At 50.5% G+C, this 19,720-nt stretch overlaps 1 protein-coding gene across 2 annotated transcripts in view; it reads left to right on the top strand.

The window, feature by feature from the left end:
- MYO18B (myosin XVIIIB) overlaps positions 1 to 9,972 on the top strand; it is a 255,617-nt gene extending 245,645 nt beyond the window's left edge. For both annotated transcript variants that reach the window (XM_038575488.1, XM_038575489.1), the window contains exons 43-44: positions 6,297 to 7,551; positions 9,730 to 9,972. In XM_038575488.1, coding sequence (XP_038431416.1) covers positions 6,297 to 7,539 — 1,243 coding nt within the window. In that variant the 3' untranslated portion in view covers positions 7,540 to 7,551; positions 9,730 to 9,972. The remainder of the gene's footprint in view (positions 1 to 6,296; positions 7,552 to 9,729) is intronic.
- Positions 9,973 to 19,720: the final 9,748 nt, after the last annotated feature.

Raw genomic sequence — 19,720 nt, forward strand, 5'->3', positions numbered from 1 at the left:
TGTAAAAGCACATCTGGTTTCCCATCCCAGGCCTTGCTAGTATTAGAACATCTATACATTTTTAATTTCCTCTTGAATTTCAGGGTGAGGATGAAGAATGGGGGTGACAGCACATCTTGGGGGATGATTCATGGCGTCATTAAGTCTGCATCCAGTTTCCTATAGCTACAGTTGGCTCAAGCTCTGCCCAGACTCAGACCTGGGAATTATTTTTGCTGTGTAATGATGTCAAAAGCCGGTGAATCCCATATCTCTCCTTCACTTGGACCTCACTTTTTTGGTTCATTATGTCTCAGTGGACATTGAAATATATAAACATGTAGATATGAGTTCAACTAGTTGAGGTTTCCACTCAGCTTTCTACCGGGAGGGTGTAGGATGTCATGGAAGGAAAAGGCAAGAGGTTCAGATCTGGCTCACCAGGGTTCAAATCCAGGCTTTGCCACTTAGAAGTGTGACCTTGAGTAAATGGCTTCTCACCAGTGAGACTCAATTTCCTCATCTGAAAGATGGGGCAAGGATTCTGATTCTGATGAGATCGTGCATACAAATCACATGCATATAGAGGTCCTTTTTCATTCTTCACCTGATATTCATGGAGCGTCTACTCATGTGGTAAAATGCTGGAGCCTCATTCACAGGACAGCCTGGCAGGAACAGGAGTGTGGACCCTGCTGAGACACATGTCTCGGCAGCTGGCTCATTCTGCCACCCAACAGACCACTTTGATATGCTTGTCCTTCTTCTGTGCTGCTCAGATCAGGGTCATATATAGCAACTGCTTGTTCTTGAACCTCTGCCCTCAGTCTGGGGCCTTCTCTAGCCCTGATGGGCAGGGCCATTAAAGAAGAACAATCAAACAAGCATTAACATTTGTAAACATACATTTACTAAGAGCAGCATTTTGAACCGAATAAGTAACACATGCATGTTGAAGTGCACCACTCTTCGCCTTGCATGGAGTGCTGGGGGCAAGTGGCGGTAGACCCGGACAACACTCACAGGAACTGGCTATACCGATCATATATGTCCTCTCTGATGCCTCACAGATCCCTGTGAGATAGGGCATTATCATTCCCACTCTTCCAGCTGAGCAAGTTCCAGCTCTACACGAGACCTGGCTGGGCCAGAACAGAGCCATGATTTTAATCTGGACCTGTCTGCCTCTGAAGCCCATTTTCCTAGCCTAGGAGGTAAGAAAATGCAAATTCCAGTACATCTGGATGTTCATATCCTCATCTCCCTAATAAACCTTCAGAAGGTTAAGCCACTAATACAGCATTTTCAGCATTTCATGTTTCTTCATCAATTCACTTAATAAACATCAATTGGGCACCTACTAGGTGGTAGGCACTAGAGCTTAACCCACTCATCCAACACACAGTAGTTAAGTATCTATTAGGTGCCAGGGCACTGGCATTTCATTCATTAATTGAGCACATGTTTGTGGAGCAGCTACAGTGTGCTAGGATGCTGTTCTTGGCACTGGAGGATGGGGCAGTGAATATGACAGACAAAACCCCTGCCCCTTGGAGACCTTAATTCCACAACATTGCAACATTGACCTGATTTCCCACATTTCATAGCTGAAGACACTGAGGCTAAGAGATAGGTGACTGTCCCAAGGCCATGTGATTGGTGAGTGGCAGAAGCAAACCAAGCTTCAAGTGACAAATGTTATCTGGACAAGGTGACATAGGAAAAACTGTTAATTCTGTATCACATCGCAGGGCTCAAAGGAAGTTTACAGAGGACATTGCTACTGGCCGTGGGGTCATCTCTCCTGGGATTGGAACCCCACCTCTGTCATTTCCACTCATGTGTGCTTGGGGAGGTCACCACCCCCCTTGCTGTGCTTGAAGGTCATAAATCCTATCTCTGGAGTTGCTATAAAGATTATAAATGAACATGGCTGGCAGCTCCGGGAGAGCAGGAGGCCTATCGGATTGGTCTCTCTTGTAGGCATGGCACTCAGCACAGTGCCTGACACACAGTAGGTGCCCAGCCTAGAGGTGCCTGTTTCAATGACAACTGACTACCCCCTCCACTCAATTATGGGACCAGCCTGGTGTTGTGGCTAGATTCTCAGGGATGCCTGCTGGCTCCTTTCAGCAAGTATTCTAGAGAGCTATTGCTCTTCTGATAGACTAAAGGCCAGACAGCAGAAGTTCCCAAGATGCTTCTGGAATCTCTTCTTAGAGAAACAGCATGTCCCTGCCTAGCATTTGTCCATACCTGTCTCCCAGTAACTCAGAAAAACTTCTATCCATTATCGCTCGCCCTGGCCAAGGTTCTGGGAGGCAGGCACAGCGACATCTTGATTATCTGTCATCCATCTATCATGTGATGCTGATGGAGGAGAGTTCTATCTGAACCAAGCTGTCCAGTAAGGACAACTGGGGGAAAAATGAGTCTTCCCAGGTCCGTGGATGAAAACAGCAGGCTGGTTTGAAATATCAAAAGCTGCCTCAGAAATGGAGAGGACCTTCCCGCCTCAAAGGGCAGACCTGGGACCCTCCCCCTGAAGCCTGCAAGAGGGTATCTGCATTCACATTAAATCCTGCGGTGTGCACACAGAAAGGGGTGGATGCAAGGAACTTCCATACTTTGAGTGGAAATGCAGACGGGAAATAGACACCGGCATCGCAGAGACGTGGGTGGACTTCCGAATGGCAGATCCAGGAGGCAGTCCTCAGCCACCACTCCTTTCTTTCTCTGCTGCTGCCCTGCCCTCCCCTTCCCTGTGTCTCCTACTGCCCTCTCCTTCTATCCCCTCCTCCTTCCCCTCTGGCTCCCCAGGGGTCTACGAGCTTGGCTCGAGGTCCTGTTTCCACCCACCAGCTGAGGCTCTGACTGCACCAGACAACTCCAGGAAAGCAGGACCCAGCCCACCCCACCCCCAGAACACTGGGCCCTTGGGCTCCTCCGTGCAGCTCAGTGACCACCAGGCTGGGACACTTCGGCTTGCATCCCTTAAGGAAGGTGCTGCTTCTGGCGGGTCTTGGGGAAGGCAGTCAGGTCTGTCAGGTCTGGGGGATCTGGGCGTCCCCATGGGTCGGTCCTAGTGATCCTGTGCCGGGTGTCCTGGACACCAGCTCTCCCAGCCTGGGGCCTCCAGGCCCCCACTCCTAGGCTGCTGGTGGCCTGCTGTGCCCCCCAACCCATCCCTCCTTGGGTCAAAGACGAGGAGGGCAGATCCTCCCCTGCAGCCTGCACCTCTTCCCCATGACCCCTTGTCCCCACCTTTGCCCTCAGACACCTCTCCTCCTTCCCTTCATCCCCCTGCACTCCAGCCCCCATCCCTTCTCACCACAGCTGCTCACTTGCCTGTTTGCCTGCTTCCCACTTCCTTCTGCCCTTCCTCCCCTTCTCCTGTCCTTCTAGGTCCTCTTCCTTGTAGACCTATTTCCAAGGTAGACTTGATTCAGTTCAACAACATTTACTGAGCAGCTGCTGTGAGCTGGGCTCCGTGCCAAGTCAGGGGGAGCGGGGAGGAGAGCCTGCACAGTCCTGACAGAATGGCTGGCGGGTGGGGGCTCCCCAACTCCTCTCTTTTTGCTTTTTTCTACTTCTTCCTTCTTTCCTCCTCCTCCTTCTTAAGCCTCCTCCTTCTTCCTTCTTTCCCCCTCTTCCTCCTCCTCCTCCCCTTCTTCCTACTCCCCTCCCTCCACTTTCTTCTCTTCTTCCCTTCCTCCTCCTTCTCCCCATCTTCCCCTCTTCCCCTTTTTCTCCTCCTCCCCTTCTTCCTCCTCCCCCTTTCCTCCTCTCCACCTCCTTCCTCCCCTTTCCTCCTTCTCCTCTTCCCCTCCCTCCTCCTCCCCCCTTCCTCCTCTTAACTCCTCTTTCATCCCTCTCCCCATGCCCTGTCCTGGCACCCACAGCCAGCGCTCAAGGTGGGAGCTGGGGTGAGTGGGGTATCAGCACCCCAGGAGACTCAGGGACAGGAGCCTAAATCGCACCATCCCCGCATGGCAGGTGATGAATGGGCCTGAGCACCTGAGACACATTCATCAATGCCCACCTCCCTTCAGGGCCAAGGCAGGACAGAAATGACTTTTGTTGGCTCTGGTGGTAGCCCATTGCCCCTGGCAGCTCCGAGCTGTTTATTTTTAAAAATCAATAAATAAAAATAAAAAGTAAAGATAAAGCAAAGAGCGAGAAGGCTGTCTCGCCATGTGCTCGGGGAGGGATTCCAAGGCAATGATATTGAGCATACACCTTCGGGTCCTCATAAAGGGGGCACTCCAGCCCACGTCCAGTGGTGACAGAGCTGGAGGTGACAGCCAAGAAACGGGAAAGGAGGCAGATGCTCTTGGCAAATGGTGTGGCTGCTGTCTTAGCACATGGGGACCAAGCTTTCTCAGGAACGATGAGCAGCCAGGTCACCTGCTCACTCACTCCTCTGCTCATCCCTCCTGGAGCTTGAACTGAGGCTTTCACGGAGTCCAGCTGTGATTAGGCTCGAGATTCAGAGATTCCTAGGAGTCTTAAGGATCACCATGAGCTGTTTGTGATCCATGATGCACAGCTGTTAGTTATTGGTTCTTAATTATTCATCTCGCCCCCATTCTTTGAGGAGCTAGGTGCCAGCCATCGTGCCCCAGCGCTTTTCTTTCATTCCTGTGACTTCACATGTCAGCACCATGCCTGCGTGCATCTCTTGCAGACTGGAAGCTGGATGGGCTTGTTCAAGACAGGAGGCTGGGAAAGGAGTGGGGAGCATGCCTCTGCCAGAGAAGTCCGGAGGATGGGGAAGAGAGTGGGTGACAGAGGTAGCTCACCTAGACCACCACCTTGACCCTGTGGTCGCCCCCATCATGACCATGACTTTGACCCTCCACCTAGCTGACCAAGGGAAGAAGGAGAAGCAGATGAACACAGCCAGCCCTGTGCCTGTCGCTCATGGAACTCTGTAACAGAGCATCATTGCCATGGTGACCTCCCACAAGCCAAGGTCCAGGGAGGCTCCTGCCAACCCCAGAAGAGAGAGCCATATGGGAAGGTTGAAGCTTTGGCTTCGGGAGCTCAGGAAGGCAGGTCCCTACCCATGTCCCTAGAAAGGACCCTGATCCCCTTACCCCGTCTGTACCTTCCTATCAATCTGGGTATCTCCTCTAGGGACCATCGGCTTGGCTCCCTGAACAGATTAAAAAGCACTTTGGGTCATTGTGGTCCTCTCTTTTCCTTCTAAACTGTCCCGTGTGGTCGAGGTGGAAATGGTGATATCATACCACAGCGAGCAAGAAGCCCTCCCCAGAGTCTTGTGCCAGACTCCCAACCACCCCTTATGTAAAGGGGGCTGAATCCCATTGTTACAGTTGGAGCAACAGTGTAGAGAAGCAGGATAATGACGAGAAACCTGCCTAAACATGGCCCTTGGCCATAATCAGGCTCTAGCCCCTGACTTTGTCCGCCATGCCAAAGCTCTGACATTCATCCCCCTTTTGCTTTTTCATAAATTATAAAACTTTGCCATGGATGAGAAGGGGGGTCATTTCTCTTAGGGGGAGGACAAATGGGTTTTATTTATTAAAGGAATGGTTGATGGACTCCGGTCTCTCTCCTGTAAAGATGCCCTTTATTTTATAGTCTATAATTTCACCTCGCTGCAAGGCTCCTACTTTTCAGAGGGGGAGTGTTCTTGGCTCAGCTGCTACAAAATGCCTCTGCATCAGAGCCAAGCCTGGTATAGTCCCGGAATAGAAACCGTCTGTCCTCTTGTGTATAGACTTGGTTTCGTGTCTATTTTATGAAAATCTTTCCCTTTTGGGGGGACTGTGTTTTTACCTCCACCTCATAAGATAATCAAGGGTGTTGTGGAGCACCCCCACTGAGACGTATTTGGGTCACTGACTCTCAGAAGCCCTGCTTGGTGTAGGACCTTCCTCTGGGCTTGGCCCTAAATAAATAAATAGCCCCCCATGAATCCCCCTAGAGTCTTCAAGAAGTAAACCACTTATTTCGCAGCAGGTTCTGGGATGGCAGGTCCTATCGTGTCAGATATGATGGCTCATAAATCCAAGTCACCTGTCCTAACTGCAGTTTTAATCCACTCACACGTGCTTAGCTGGGTTTAATTATAGGCAGAAATTGCATTTCTTAAAGCAACAAGAAATCACTTACATGGCTTGAATTTACGCATTAAATGATTCTGTTCATTTGAGAGTGTGGTAGGGGTGGTGTGTCCAAAGAAAAATAGTATTAGCGCCTATGCTGAGCGGCTCTCACACCAGTTGCACAGATTGTATGCGTTGCACGGTTTCCACTGACCGCATGCATGTGTCTTCCTGGCGCAGGATGAACGAGGAAGCCGGGGATGCAGAGAGGTCCCAGGCGGCGTCCGCCTTGAGCAGAGCCCGGACGGTGCAGAGCCAGACCTCGGGGGACAAGTCTGTTTCTCCCCTCTGCCTCCGACGGCAAAAGTACTACCATCTGGGGGACGGCGACGAGCGTGGTGGGCAGAGAAAGTCCACGGAGAGATTGGGAGCGCGGTCTTCTTCCCCGGCTTCTCAGAGCGCAGATGCGTCCCCAGCGTCCAGGGAAAAGCTGCCCAGCCCCTCGGCAGCCCTGTCGGAGTTTGTGGAGGGTCTCCGGAGGAAGAGAGCTCAGAGGGGCCAGGGGTCCCCACTGGGCCTGGAGGACTGGCCCACTCTACCCATTTACCAGACCACCGGGGCCTCCACGCTGCGGAGGGCCAGGGCGGGCAGCGACGCTGGAGACCTCTCGCTGAGGCCTGGGGCCAAGGCAGCAGCCCCGGAGCCCCAGGGCGCCTGCGGGACGTCGTCGGCCGGGCTCCTGCGGTCCACCAGCCTGAAATGCATCTCTTCCCAGGGCACGGAGGGCACCCCCCTGCTGCCTGAGAAGCTGAAGACCCGGTTCAGCTCCTGCGAGTCCCTCTTCGAATCAGGGCAGAACGTGGGGAGAAAACTGAGCTCCCCAAGCACAGCCAGGGACACGCTCTTGTCACCCACACTGCGCCCTCGGAGGCGCTGCCTGGAGTCCTCACTCGAAGATGCGGGCTGTCCAGACCTGGGGAAGGAGCCACTCGTCTTCCAGAACCGCCAGTTTGCCCACCTAATGGGGGAATCCCTGGACAGCGATCCTTTCACCTGGAAGGTCCCAAGCCTCAACTACGAACGCAAGACCAAAGTGGATTTCGATGACTTCCTCCCGGCCATCCGGAGGCCTGAGACTCCTGTGTCCTTGACCAGAGCAGCCAAAGAGGGTCCAGACAGTCCACAGCGTTCACGCATCCACTTTGAGACAGAGGAGGCCGACCGGAACGTTCTCTCAGGGATCAAGACCATTTTGAAAAAGAGTCCGGAGTCCAAGGAGGACCCTGCTCACCTCTCTGACTCGTCGTCCTCCTCCAGCTCCATCTTGTCTTTCAAAAGCGCCGACAGCATCAAGAGCCGACCAAGGATGCCACGGCTGGAGGGTGATGGTGGCGAGCGAACGTCCCCCGAGCACAGAGAGCCGGGGGTGGGGACAAAAGACGAGGATGTGGAGAGCATAATGAAGAAATACCTCCAGAAGTAGGAGCCAGTACAGGTAAAAAGCAACGGGCGGGGGCCGTTCTGGGGGGAGTGAACACCAAATAGCCCGCCCAGGCCTGCCAGCCTGGAGAAAACCTGTCGCTGCCACTGCCTTCCACGCTGTGCATGATTTCTCTAGAGACGACGGGCTTTAGAGGTTTTTGCAGAAATAATGAGTTGCTGCATCCAAAGTGCTCTACTAGGTGCCACTGACTCCTTAGTACTTTAAAATGCAGACCCATCAGAAAGCCAGAGGGTCCTGTGAGGCAAGTGCTAAAGAAGGTTCTGGGTCTTCAGTTTCCCCACTCTTGTCTTGTCTCTCCAGGCCTCCATTCCACCTGGAGCTGGAGGAGCCGTGGTGGTGCTCTGTCCACATTAATGATGGCAGATCTTGTGAGCTAGGCTCAGGCCAGGGTAGAAGGGGCTCTGGGAATAGTGGAGTCCAACTCTTGCATTAAATATCCAGAGAGAAACTGAGGCCCCAGGTAGGGGTTGGCGGAAGGGGAAGGAGTGAGAGCAAAGGTCCCAGAGCAGCACTGGGAGAAGTAGGGCTGCTCTCTGCCTTCTCTCCTACCCCAGTGCTAACCCTGGAATTTCTCCAGACTGAAGGTAGGAAGAGGAATCCATTGCTCATAATGGCTTACATTTGTTGGGTGTACATATCAAACAGGTGAGTTAAGATCCACGGTCACCCCCAAAAGGAGGTTAGTATGATTTATTCCCATTTCACACATTGGCAAACTGAGTCAAAGAGGTCAAGCCACTTGTACGAAGTCACCCAGGTGGAACTGGCATTCAAAACTCCAGAATCCCCACTGGTGACCCTAATACATGTTCCCAGCATGCACAGGAGTAAATGCAGAGCCTCCGTGACGGAGCTGGATCTTTAAAGAGGTTGCCTCCCTCGACATCACAACCATCTACACTTAAAGGGATGTTGGAACTCCTCAACTCCAACCTCCCCAGTAAAACAAATGAAGGAGACCTCAAGATCAAGGCCCCTGCCCACCACAAAGTGAGTCTGCTGCCAACCCAGCCACCTTGACCTCCAGTTTTGTGCTCTTTGCCCTGACGCAGGGCTGGCCCCTGACAAGTCCTTCCAGAGCACGTTTCAAACCTTGGGGCCCTGGGCATTTCCAGTTCACAGCTCCAGGCTGAAAGGCAAAGCCAGTTAGGGGAAAGTTGGGCATCAGCGGAGGACATGTGAGCACCTCCCTCCTGGTCCAGACACAAGGCAAACCCTCTGCCCGGTAATAACATGCGGCCTCCAGAGATCTCTTAGCCACTGAACTGGAAGCAGCTCCAGGCCTTGCCTCCCTCCCTAGCCCCCCTTCCAGAGGCCCCCTGGACCCAAGCGAGCCACCCGGCCTCCACTTCCATAGACCTGCTACTTCGAGAGCCACCCTCAGCCCATCAAAAAGCCATTGCCCCTTCTGTGAAGATGGGCTTGGACTGTATCAGAGCAAATTAATTTGACTTAACATGGCCTTCTCTCTGCTCTCAATTACCGGGAAGAGATGTGATATTCATTTACATTATTATGCTCTCGGGGACACAGAAAGCAGTTTCAAAGGCCAAGTAAAGGGCACATGTCCATAAGGAGAACAGTTCTTAGCAGAAGTCATCACAGAACATCTTGTCTCTGCCATTTTTTTTTTTAAACTCAAGTCCTCCCTCCCAGCGGTGCTCACCGTGATAACAGAGCACCTGCCAAAAAAATCCTCCACGCTGGAGGCTTGAACTGAACAACACAGCCCCGGCTCCCATAAGGCAAATGTATTAGGGGATTCAGAACCAAGCAAGCTCCCTCAAAGCTCACGTCTTCCTTGTAACTGGCCATGAGATCTTAGGCAAATGATGTGACCTGGCCAAGCACCTGTGTCCACAGCTCAAGGGCAGGGCAAATAATACCACCCCCCAAAAGTAACACTGTGAGTTTGATGTGAGTGCCAGACATCCCCACCCTCGGGGAAGTGTCATTTTGTGCCGAGTTCGGACATTTGGCCCTTTGGGAGCTGTATCCTACGTGTGTCTCCACTCGTTCCCCTTCTGCTGCCTACGATCCTTCATTCCTCTGGGAACGGGTGGTGTCTCTGCAGGAGTGTCACCTGGGGATTTGGGACGCTAGGGCCTCCACCCCCAAAACACACCTCCTGCAACCCATTGATCCACTCTGACCTGCGTTTGTTTACAGCCTCCTGAGATGTACTGCCGTTGAAGACTTCCTGACTCCATAACTGTCTGGGGAGAGAGAGAGAAAGTGAGAGAGAGAGAGAGAGAGAGAGACCAGCCAGACCTCCCCAGGGACCCTCAGTCCAGAGCCAGCCAGCATGGCTGTGCTTGAGAGGCAAGAGGGGCCCAGCAGGAGGCATATCCCTCAGGCATGGGGATCCCAGCATGCTTGGTCTGTACAAAATAAAGCCATGGCTCCTTGACATCCATGTTTCCTCTCTGTTCTGTGATCATGGGACTCTGGAGGTTTCTACAGGGAAGGAGGGGTCCAGCACGGGTAGAAGGGTTCCAAGGAATGGAATCAGCCCAAACTGTTTGTAGTTTTGAGTGCATACTGCTATATCTCTCCCCTACATAACTCCAGACAATGGCCTTACTCGTCTTCCCTTGGCTGAGTCAAATCAAGTGCCACCTCCTCCAGGAAGTTTTCCCTGATACATCGAACTGAAATAAATGCTCTTTCTCCATTCGCCCTTAATTCTCCTCTTTACCTCTATCATGGTTTCCTTGTCTGTCTGCATTGTGTATATACGTGTGGGCAAGAAATTTGGATGAATTAATGAATGAACGAACCAACTGAAAAAGTTAAGGAACTTTTTCGTGTGACACACCGACATGAATGCATCCCCACAAACGTGCACCCGTATCAGCACTCAAGCACCTGTGAGCGTCTGCTCAGAGCCCACCACGCACATGCAAATATGTGCATGTACCACACACTACACTTGTATAAGCACGTCTAGAGCTTGGATACGTGCTTCTTCAACACTCTTGAAGTATTATATTAAAAGTGTAGGCTAGTGTTTATTATTCACATGCTACGTTGGACACTGTACTAAGCATTTTACATGGAGCATCACACCACAACTTTAGAAATAGTCCTGGGAGATAAATGTACTTATTATTCCTTGTTTACAAAAGCAATGCCAGCTTATGCCCACAGGAAGATGCCAATGCTACCTCTATTTAAATTCCCATGGGCATAGACTTTGTCCTACCTCCAATGTGCCCCTATCCCTGGGACACCTCCGGGATAGCCAATCAGAGCTCCCTCTGTGTGTTAGTTTGCTAGGGCTGCTGTAACAAAGTACCACAAAGTGGGTGGCTTAAACCACAAACGTATCGCCCTATGGTTTTGGGGGCTAAAAGTCCAAGAGGCAGGTGTCAGTAGGTCTGGTTTCTTTGGACATCTCTCCTTGGCTTGTAGACAGCGACTTCTCCCTGTGTTCACATGGCCTGTCTGCATGCATCCCTCCTCATCTCCCCGTGTGTCTAAATGTACCCTTCTTATAAGGACACCAGTCAGCTTGGATTGGGGCAATGCAAAAGGATTCGCTTTACCAGAATCACCCCTCTCAAAGTCCCAACTGCAAATACAGTCACATTCTGAAGTGGTTTGCGTCAGGGCTTCCCCATGCACAGTTTGTAGAGATCATAATTCAGCTCATAACCTGTGCTCTGCAAAAGTAGGTGGTAATTTAATTTGCTAATAGTGTGCATTATTCATGTAGTGATCAGATAAATATGTCCCAAGCTCCCAGTTTGGTCCCCAAATGAAAGCAATTATAGAACTCAAGAAAAGATTTGCATTGCCTTCTTGGCATTGGAGATTTGCGGGCATTTTTAGGGCCTGGAACCTGTGAGTTTCCAGGAGCTTCGTTTCCTGTGCCAGCAGGATTCCTCATTGAACCAATATTTGTTGGGCACCTGCTAAGTGCCAGGCACTGTTCCCCACAGGGGGGATCCATGGTAAGCAGTCAGAGCCCCTCCTGCATGTCTAGAGGGAACATCCTACCTGGGGAGACAGGCAGTAAGCAGAAAATAAATGTTTTCAGAGAACCGAGAAGCGCGATAAAGAAAAATAAGGATGAAATTATCTTGCGAGTTCTGTGAGTTCTCTGTTAAAAATTTACTGGACAATTTATTTTATGAAGTCCATTTTGGTAAAGGAGAAACCTGTCATTATTCTTCAATGATGTGTGAGCAGTGCATCCAAAAAGGTTAAACCCAAGTCATAGCAGCAAAGCTCCCCTCACTGTTGCGCAGGAGACGGAAACCCCAAAGATGCTCCCTCGTTAGAAGTGAGCTTAACATCCCGGAAGATGATGACTGCCCCCTTGCCCCTCAGATCCCCCCAACTCAACACGGCCTGATGCAGAAGATACTGACTCAGTTTGGTCTTCCTCCTCGGAAGCCACCTGCAGAAACCCCCAGGTGGACCCTGGTGTCACATTGCATCTTGTTCAGCCCAGGACCCAGTGCAGTAAGTGCCACCCAAGCCACCACTTCTTTTTTTTTTTTTTTAATTTTTATTTATTTATGATAGTCTCACAGAGAGAGAGAGAGAGGCAGAGACACAGGCAGAGGGAGAAGCAGGCTCCATGCACCGGGAGCCCGACGTGGGATTCGATCCCGGGTCTTCCAGGATCGTGCCCTGGGCCAAAGGCAGGCGCCAAAGCGCTGCGCCACCCAGGGATCCCACCACTTCTATATGAATATCAAAATGGCTCATGCCCTTGGCTCCGCCATCCCCTCCCTGTGTGACCTCAGCCAGTTCCTTCTTTCTGGGCCCTCCTTCCCTCATCTGTGCAAGGGGTCTGGAACTCATAGCAACCGGCCCACCAGCACCTTGTGAAGTCCACACTCCCCAAAGCACAGTGTCCGGCATGTCAGCTCACAGTAAGCATGGCTGCTCCGTTGACCTTCGGGCATCCTGGCTCCCTGATGCCCAAGTTGGAGGCTCCATCTGCACGGCCATGCCCTCCAGGGGCTTCCCTGCCAGCATAACCGAAGTTATTTGAGAGGTGAGAGTGGTTAAGCAGCCATCCCAAATGTCTCCTCTTGTTTCTGTGCCCAGGATCTTAAAAGAACCCTATAGTTTCAGGACAAGAAGAAAGAAACTTGGGGTAATTTTACAGGAAAGGCAAGTGGGACTCAGAGAGGGAAAAGATGTGTCCAAAGGCAGATCTGAATTTAAGACCCAGTTAACATTTTTTCATTTAGTAAATATTTACAGATCTTCCCACCACCCCCACGTGCTGGGCTCTGTTGCAGGCACTGAAGATAAGGCTGAGGCTGGGGTGGGAGGAGGGCTGCCTTTGCGAAGCTTACGTCTTACGAGAATAATAACCTTGGAGTTAGGCATTGGCTGTGCCCACATCACCTGATGTCCTGTCCATCATCCACCTGCTACGGGTCATCCTCCTGTGTCTGCACCATCCCATCCCTGCCCAGATGCTCCGCAGGCCACCGGAGATCCGGCCCTGTCCCAGACCCATGGCCAACTGCACAGTTTAGGGCTGAGGAATTGAGGGTTTGTATTCTTTCCTAATCTCAGGGATCATTCCGTGGAAAGAACAAGAGAAGGAAGACATTGCAGCTGGGAGAGGCAGATGCCAGAGGATGTCGGCTGTGGCCATGGATGGCTCTAGATATGATTAATGGCTTAACCAGGCTCCCGCTGTTGTCTTTAGGAGATGACAGGCAGCTGAGGCTCTGTTCCCACCACCCCTGTCCCGGTTGCTTATTCACCTGTCAGCGTGGGCAGCTCCCTTCAGAGCACAGTGCCAGATGCTAAGCAGTAGCCTTGGTGACAAGGTGAGGTGGTGACCTTGTCACCCTGTGTTCAGAGCCACCAACAGCTCCCACTCCTCATATGTCGGCAAGAAGCTAGGTGCTGTGCTCAGGGGTATTTAACATCACTTCTAAGAGGCAGATGGTTGGGGGTCCACTGCTCTATCAATCACCCCTCACGTTCTATTCATGCAAGATAAAATTAAAAATGACTCAGGTGCTGCTTTATGACGGCCACATGAAGGCCCAGTACCCCCTTTCTGGGTTCTGATAAAACCGTGCTCATACTGCTTGCCATCAGCTTGGAGAGTTCAGTGGAGCAGCTTATATCAACCCTCCCCATCTCGAATCTCCTATAATCTCAAGTCTGTGATCTTCCTGTTCTGGCTGGCCACAAAGGGTGGATGGGGGGTGGCAGGGATGCAGCTGTGCTTGCAGAAAGTCCTTGGCCTTATGTCGTTCCCACCTGTCCTTGGGAGCATCTGCTGCAAGAGGTGGAAGGATGCTGGGGTGTGCAACCCTGTAAGGCACAGTGGTCTTACCCCCTGGTACACTCAGTCCAGAGACTATAGCTGGTTCTCACCAATTCAATGAGTAACAGTTCTTCATGCTCAATGGGTGAATCAGAGGAGAGGGTTGGAGGGTCCACCCCGCAGTCAGACATTGAGGTTCAGGAAGAACGTGAGAAGGACAAGTGAAGCTGTGATCTGAATCCAAAGCCCTGACTCCTAAGCCCACCATTCTTATAAGAAGACCACTGGCCAAGCTTGGTAGTGTAGACTGTGATTCCCACAAGGTCAGCTGGTAGCATGGGCCTATGGGGAATATCGCTTCTCCTTCCGCCATATCTCTCTGGCCAAAGTCAGCTCCACTTGCTCCATCTGGAGGTCATGTGCCCAGTAGCCTGGAATGGCTTTGGATTTTTTTCCCCTCTTTGCCACTTTTTAAGCTGGGATCTCAAGCAGTTTATTAAACTCCTCTAGGCCTTGGGTAATAAGCAGTGGGAGAGGAATTCCTGGTTTTAGAGCTTGTTTGGTCCACAGAAGTACCAGCACACAGGATCACTGAGCCCATTTTAGAGATGACAAAACTGAGGCTTAGGAAGCCTGAGTGACTGACCGAGTTGGCAGCAGAGGAGCTAGGATCGGAGTTCAGAGCTCCCTTGTCCAGTGCTCCCTGGCCTCCTCCCAGTCTTCTGGCCTGGTCGCCTGGCCCACATGGGAAGTGGCTGAAAGGGTGTCTGGCTCCAACCCAGGCAGAGACCCCCTAAGTGAGGGCCCAGCGGGAGCAGACGTTCACCTCTATTGTCAGCTCTGATCTCAAGCAACTCCATTGAAGGTGGCATGGGATCCAGGAGGGGACGACTCCAGGGGTACCTCGTCAGCCCTCCTGACTTTGAAGGAATCCAGTTCTGTGCATAAGGGGTGGAATGGCTTATCCCAAATTGCCACAGCATGAGACACCACCAGATAGATTTAAAGGTGTCCTTTCCAGGAAAGAGAGAGGCTTCTAGAAAATCATTCTGGCTGCTGGCAGCTCATGGGGTGCTTCAATCGGAGTTAGGTGGGTGGGCCACTGCCCGCCACAGCTATGTCCCCGAAGTCCCCAAGGGAACCCTGCATGGCAGAGAGAGCATGGAGGGGCATGCAGGGACAGAGCTCTCTGTGGCTGCGAAACAGATGCCACTGGCAGGCTTCTGTCTTCTTGCCCTTCTTCCTCCTATTCTCAGCTTTCCCTGACTTCTGGGCAGGCTTGGGAGGCTCTTCCACAGGCTCCACACCCCTGTGTCTCCCTCTGCCATTGCAGCCCTGCTTAGGCTCTGTGTGCTAGCTGCTCTCCCCCACCTAACTGGGAGCTTGAGGACCCAACTTATGGGTGATGCTAAGGCAACTCATTCACTCAACCATGATTCACAAAGCACCTGCTGTGTGTTGATTTATAAAGCATTGTTCCAGCCCCAGAGGTACAGCAGTGACTAAAGTAGAAAGACATTCATGCCCTCGTGGAATTTACATTCTAGTTGGGGGTAGGGGCAAATGGTAGACAAGAGAAGAAAGTAACATATGTAATGTGTTAGATAATTAAAAGTGTGGCAAAGGAAAAAAATGAAGCAGACAGAGATCTGGGAGGCATTGGGAGGGATGTGGAGAATTATTTTAGTTGGAATAAGCAGAGAAAGGGTCCTTGAGAAAGACATATTTAAGCAAAGACCTGACAGGAGTAAGAGAGCCAATCATGAAATGGGGGAAGAACATTCTAGGCAGAAGGAACAGCCAGTGCAAAGGCTTTGGGGTGACAGCATGAATGCAAGGAGGCCAGTATGGCTGGAGTGGGGCGAGCTGGGAGGAAAGGAGCAGTAGACAGGGTCACAGAGGTGATGGGAGCCGGGTGATATGGGACTTTGTGAACCCGTTGGCTTTAACACAGAAAGATTTGGAAACCGTTAGGGTAATCAACCATCCCACTTGGCTCAGGACTGAGAGGGCTCCCGGGACACAGGACTTTGTGTGCTCAAACCAGGAAAGTCCCAGGCAAGCCAGGATGAGGCGGTCCCCTTAGAACCACTCCAGTGTTTGGAGCTGTGACATGATCTGACCTGGGGTTCACAAGGATCATCCTGGTTGCTGAGTAGAGAATGGACTTTGAGGGACAAGGGTGGAATCAGGGGGACCAGTGTGGAGGCCACTAACCCAGGTGAGGGATGCCAGATGGCTCGGACCAGAGTGGTAGCAATGAAGGCCGTGCAGAAGGAGGAGCTTCTAAACAGAGTGAGAAGGGCATTGCCAGCTGGAGACATTTGATGGAGAAGCACCTGTTCTTTGTGGTGACCTCCTGGCAGGTGACACGTCCAGCTCCCCTGGGTGGGAGGAGAAGTGGGTGCTTTTCTGCATTCCCTGGGGCTCCTCTCAGCCTCACTTCTTCCTAGCTGGGAGGGCAAGGCATGGACCCCTTTCTACAGATGAGGAAATTGAAGCTCAGAGAGCACCCTGACCCCGGGCACCCAGCAAGTGAGAGTCGGAGCTCGGATGACACCTGGGTATCCAGCCCCACCAACTGCCAGGCAGGACAGTGCCAACCCCAACACAGTGCAACTCACCTGGGACCCTTCTGAGCCTTCATTTTCTCATTTGTGAAATGGAGACAGTGACCCTTGCCGGCTTCATCATCATGGGGAGTAAAGGAGACAATGAGTGGGGAACTGTAGCAAGCCGTCGATGCTTCCAGCTTCTCTTTCTTTCCTGGGATCCTTCTCCCAGCCTCCGGAGTGAGTTAAAGGACGTTCTTAAGGACTGTTTTGGGGAGCCCAGTGGAGCCATTCTGTTCAGCTGAGTGGGGAATACTCACATCTCCTGTTCTAAAGGCAAACGATTTCTCTGAGATGCTGAATTAGTTCCCAAGCAGCCTCCAGGCTGTCCTGTAAATACACAGATATGAGTGCTAACGGAGCCCCCGTTGGTCCAGCAAACCAAAACAGAGAGACTGGAGGGCTGTAAATATCCGAAACTGTTGTTTCTCCCAGCTCCGCTTTCAAAAGCCAGACATTTCTTTCACTAGTGCTCTCCCCCTCTGCAAATGCTCACTCACTTGTTCATTCATGAATGTATCCAATGGATATCCACTGAGCATCTATTTTGTGCCAGCCACTGTGCTGGAGCAGGACAGGGTCCTGCCCTCGCTGTGCTTGTAGTCCCCTGACTACAAGACAAGACATCAAAGTGTCAGTCAAGGTGCCCAGTGCACAGAAAAACAATAATGACGATAATATTCATGAGAGCTCATACTCTTTTTTTCCTAAAGATTTTATTTATTTATTTGACAGAGAGAGAGAGAGAGCACAGTGGGCAGAAGAGCAGAGGGAGAGGGAGAAGCAGACTCCCCGCTGAGCAGGGAGCCTGACACAGGACTCGATCCCAGGACCCAGGAACACGATCTGAGCCGAAGGCAGATGCTTAACTGACTGAGTCACCCAGGTGCCCCGATAACTCATATTTCTTCTCTAATTGAGTTTGATTTCACATACAGAGAAATGCTCAGATCTAAAGTATCTCTTCAATCTCTTTTGAGCAATTCTTATCAAAAGGAGACATTTAGTCACCCCCATGCTCCAAGTTCCACATGCTCCTTCCTCGTCCCATCCTCCCTCCCCTCCAAGCAACCCCTGTCCTGGTTTCTATCATCACAGGGTCAGTTCTACTTATCTCGAGAATTTCATATAAATGAGATCATACCAAATACACTTCTCTGTGCTTGGATGTCTTTTTCCCTCAGCAAGCCACTTTGGAGATTCATCTATGTTATGGGATGAGTCAGTCATTTATGGGCTTTTTTTTTTTTTTCCTAAGTACTATTTAATTGTCTAAATATACCACAATCTTTTAAAATCTATTTTCCTGTAGGTGACTATTTAGGCTGTTTCCCTTGGGGAGCTCTTATGAAAAGGGCTGCTATGAACATTTGTCTTCAAAGTGTTTCCTGGACGTTTGTTTTCATTTCTCTGGGACAGACGCCTCAGGAGGGATTGGTGGGTCCCAGGGTGAGTGTATGTGTAACTTCTTGAGAAATTGCCCAACTGTTTTCCAAAGTGATGGTGCCATTTCACATTCCCGCCAGCCTCGAGGGCGGGTCCCAGCTCCCCTACGCTCTTACCTACATTCAGTGTTGCGGGCCCTTTAATCTCAGCCACTCTGGTGGGCATGTCGCAATATCTCATTATGATTTTAATTGGCATGTTTCTAATGACTAATGATGGTGAGTACTTTTTCATGTGCCTCTTGGCCATTTGCGTATATTCTTGTAGGATCTATCTGTTCACATTTTTTTAAATCGAATCACTCATCTTCATATTATCAGGTTGTACAAATTCTTAATATATTCTGGATGCAAGTCTTTTGTCAGATACATGTTTTGCAGTCTTTTCTTCCAGTCTGTGGCTTGCTTATTTATATTCTTAAAGGTGTATTTTGATAAACAGGAGTTTTAATTTTTGGTGAAGCTCGGTTTTTTTCTTCCCCATTTTGTGATTCATACTTTCTAAACCATTTCAGCAAGACCTTTGCCTGCCGAAAAGGTCATCAAGATATTCTTCTATTTTTTTTTTCTACAAGTGGCTTTTTGTCTTAGCTCTTACACTTAGGACTGTGATCATTCATAATATACTGCAGATGTGTCAGGTGCTTAACATGGAGCATCTTATTTAATTCTCCTTAGCAATTCCATGCAATAGGTAGAAGCATTGTTTCCATTTTCACGTGGAGGACTCTTGTGTAGGTCTCTTGTTGCATTGCACTCATTATTCAGTGGTTTCCTTCACAAACATTTATCTGAAGTTCATTTTGACCCTGAGCAGACCTGCTTTGAATTTGTATTTGACTTGCACTTTGAAGGCTTTCAATATCTGTCCAGGGAGAATCCAGGGGACACAGGCACAACGATTGTGACCAGAAAGGACTTCACAGAAGAAGAGGGTTTGAAATAGCCTTTGGAGGTTGGATAAGATGCAAGGGTTCAAATACAAGAAGAAAAGACATCAAGAGAGGGGAAATACATGGGCAAAGGCTCAAGGCTGGTGTCCCTCCCCCTGGGATGGCTTGTCCAATGGTAATAAGTATGGTGCATTGTACTGATGACCCCACTTCTTCATCTCTTCCTATCCCCTTGCTTCATTGTTGACCTCGGACTTCCTTCTCTCCACACAAAGTCCTTTTTTCCCCTTGTGACTTTTTTAGGCATTTGAATGAGGTGGAGACGATAGTGCACCTGTTCTAAGCCTAGATCTCAAGAAGTATCTTCATAAGCTGGTGTTGCCTCTTACAAAATATCACAGTTTGAGTGACTTAAATAGTAGAATTTTATTTCTCATGGTTCTCAGAGGCTGAAGTCCAATGTCAAGGCAGTGGTGACATTCTGGAGCTTCTTTTCTTGGCCTGTAGGTGGACACCATCTCTTCCTGTGCATGCATAAAGAGAGAGAGAGAAAGAGAGAGAAGAGCTCTCTGGCATTTCTTCCTATAAGGACCTGAATCCTATCAGATCGGGGCCCTATCTCATGCCTTCATTTAACCTTATTACCTTTGTAAAGATGCTGTCTCCGGATACAGCACATGGGGATTAGGGCTTCAACATAAGAATTTTGAGGGAACACAAACATTCAGTCCATAGCAGGAGGTCTTGCATGTTTCTGCTTGCTCTCTTGTACCTCTGTCATCATCATGGGAACACACCCAGACTTGAGCCACTAGTGGATGAGAGACACATGGAGCAGCACCAACTCACCCCAGTCATCCTAGCTAAAGCCATCCAACACCAGCCTAGAGCCGGCCAGCCCACAGCATGTCACCTGAGTCACATGGGAAGCATAAACGGGATTCAGAGTACAAGGTG

Source organism: Canis lupus, chromosome 26 (assembly GCF_011100685.1).
Source record: "Canis lupus familiaris isolate Mischka breed German Shepherd chromosome 26, alternate assembly UU_Cfam_GSD_1.0, whole genome shotgun sequence".
Classification (NCBI taxonomy): Eukaryota; Metazoa; Chordata; class Mammalia; order Carnivora; family Canidae; genus Canis; species Canis lupus.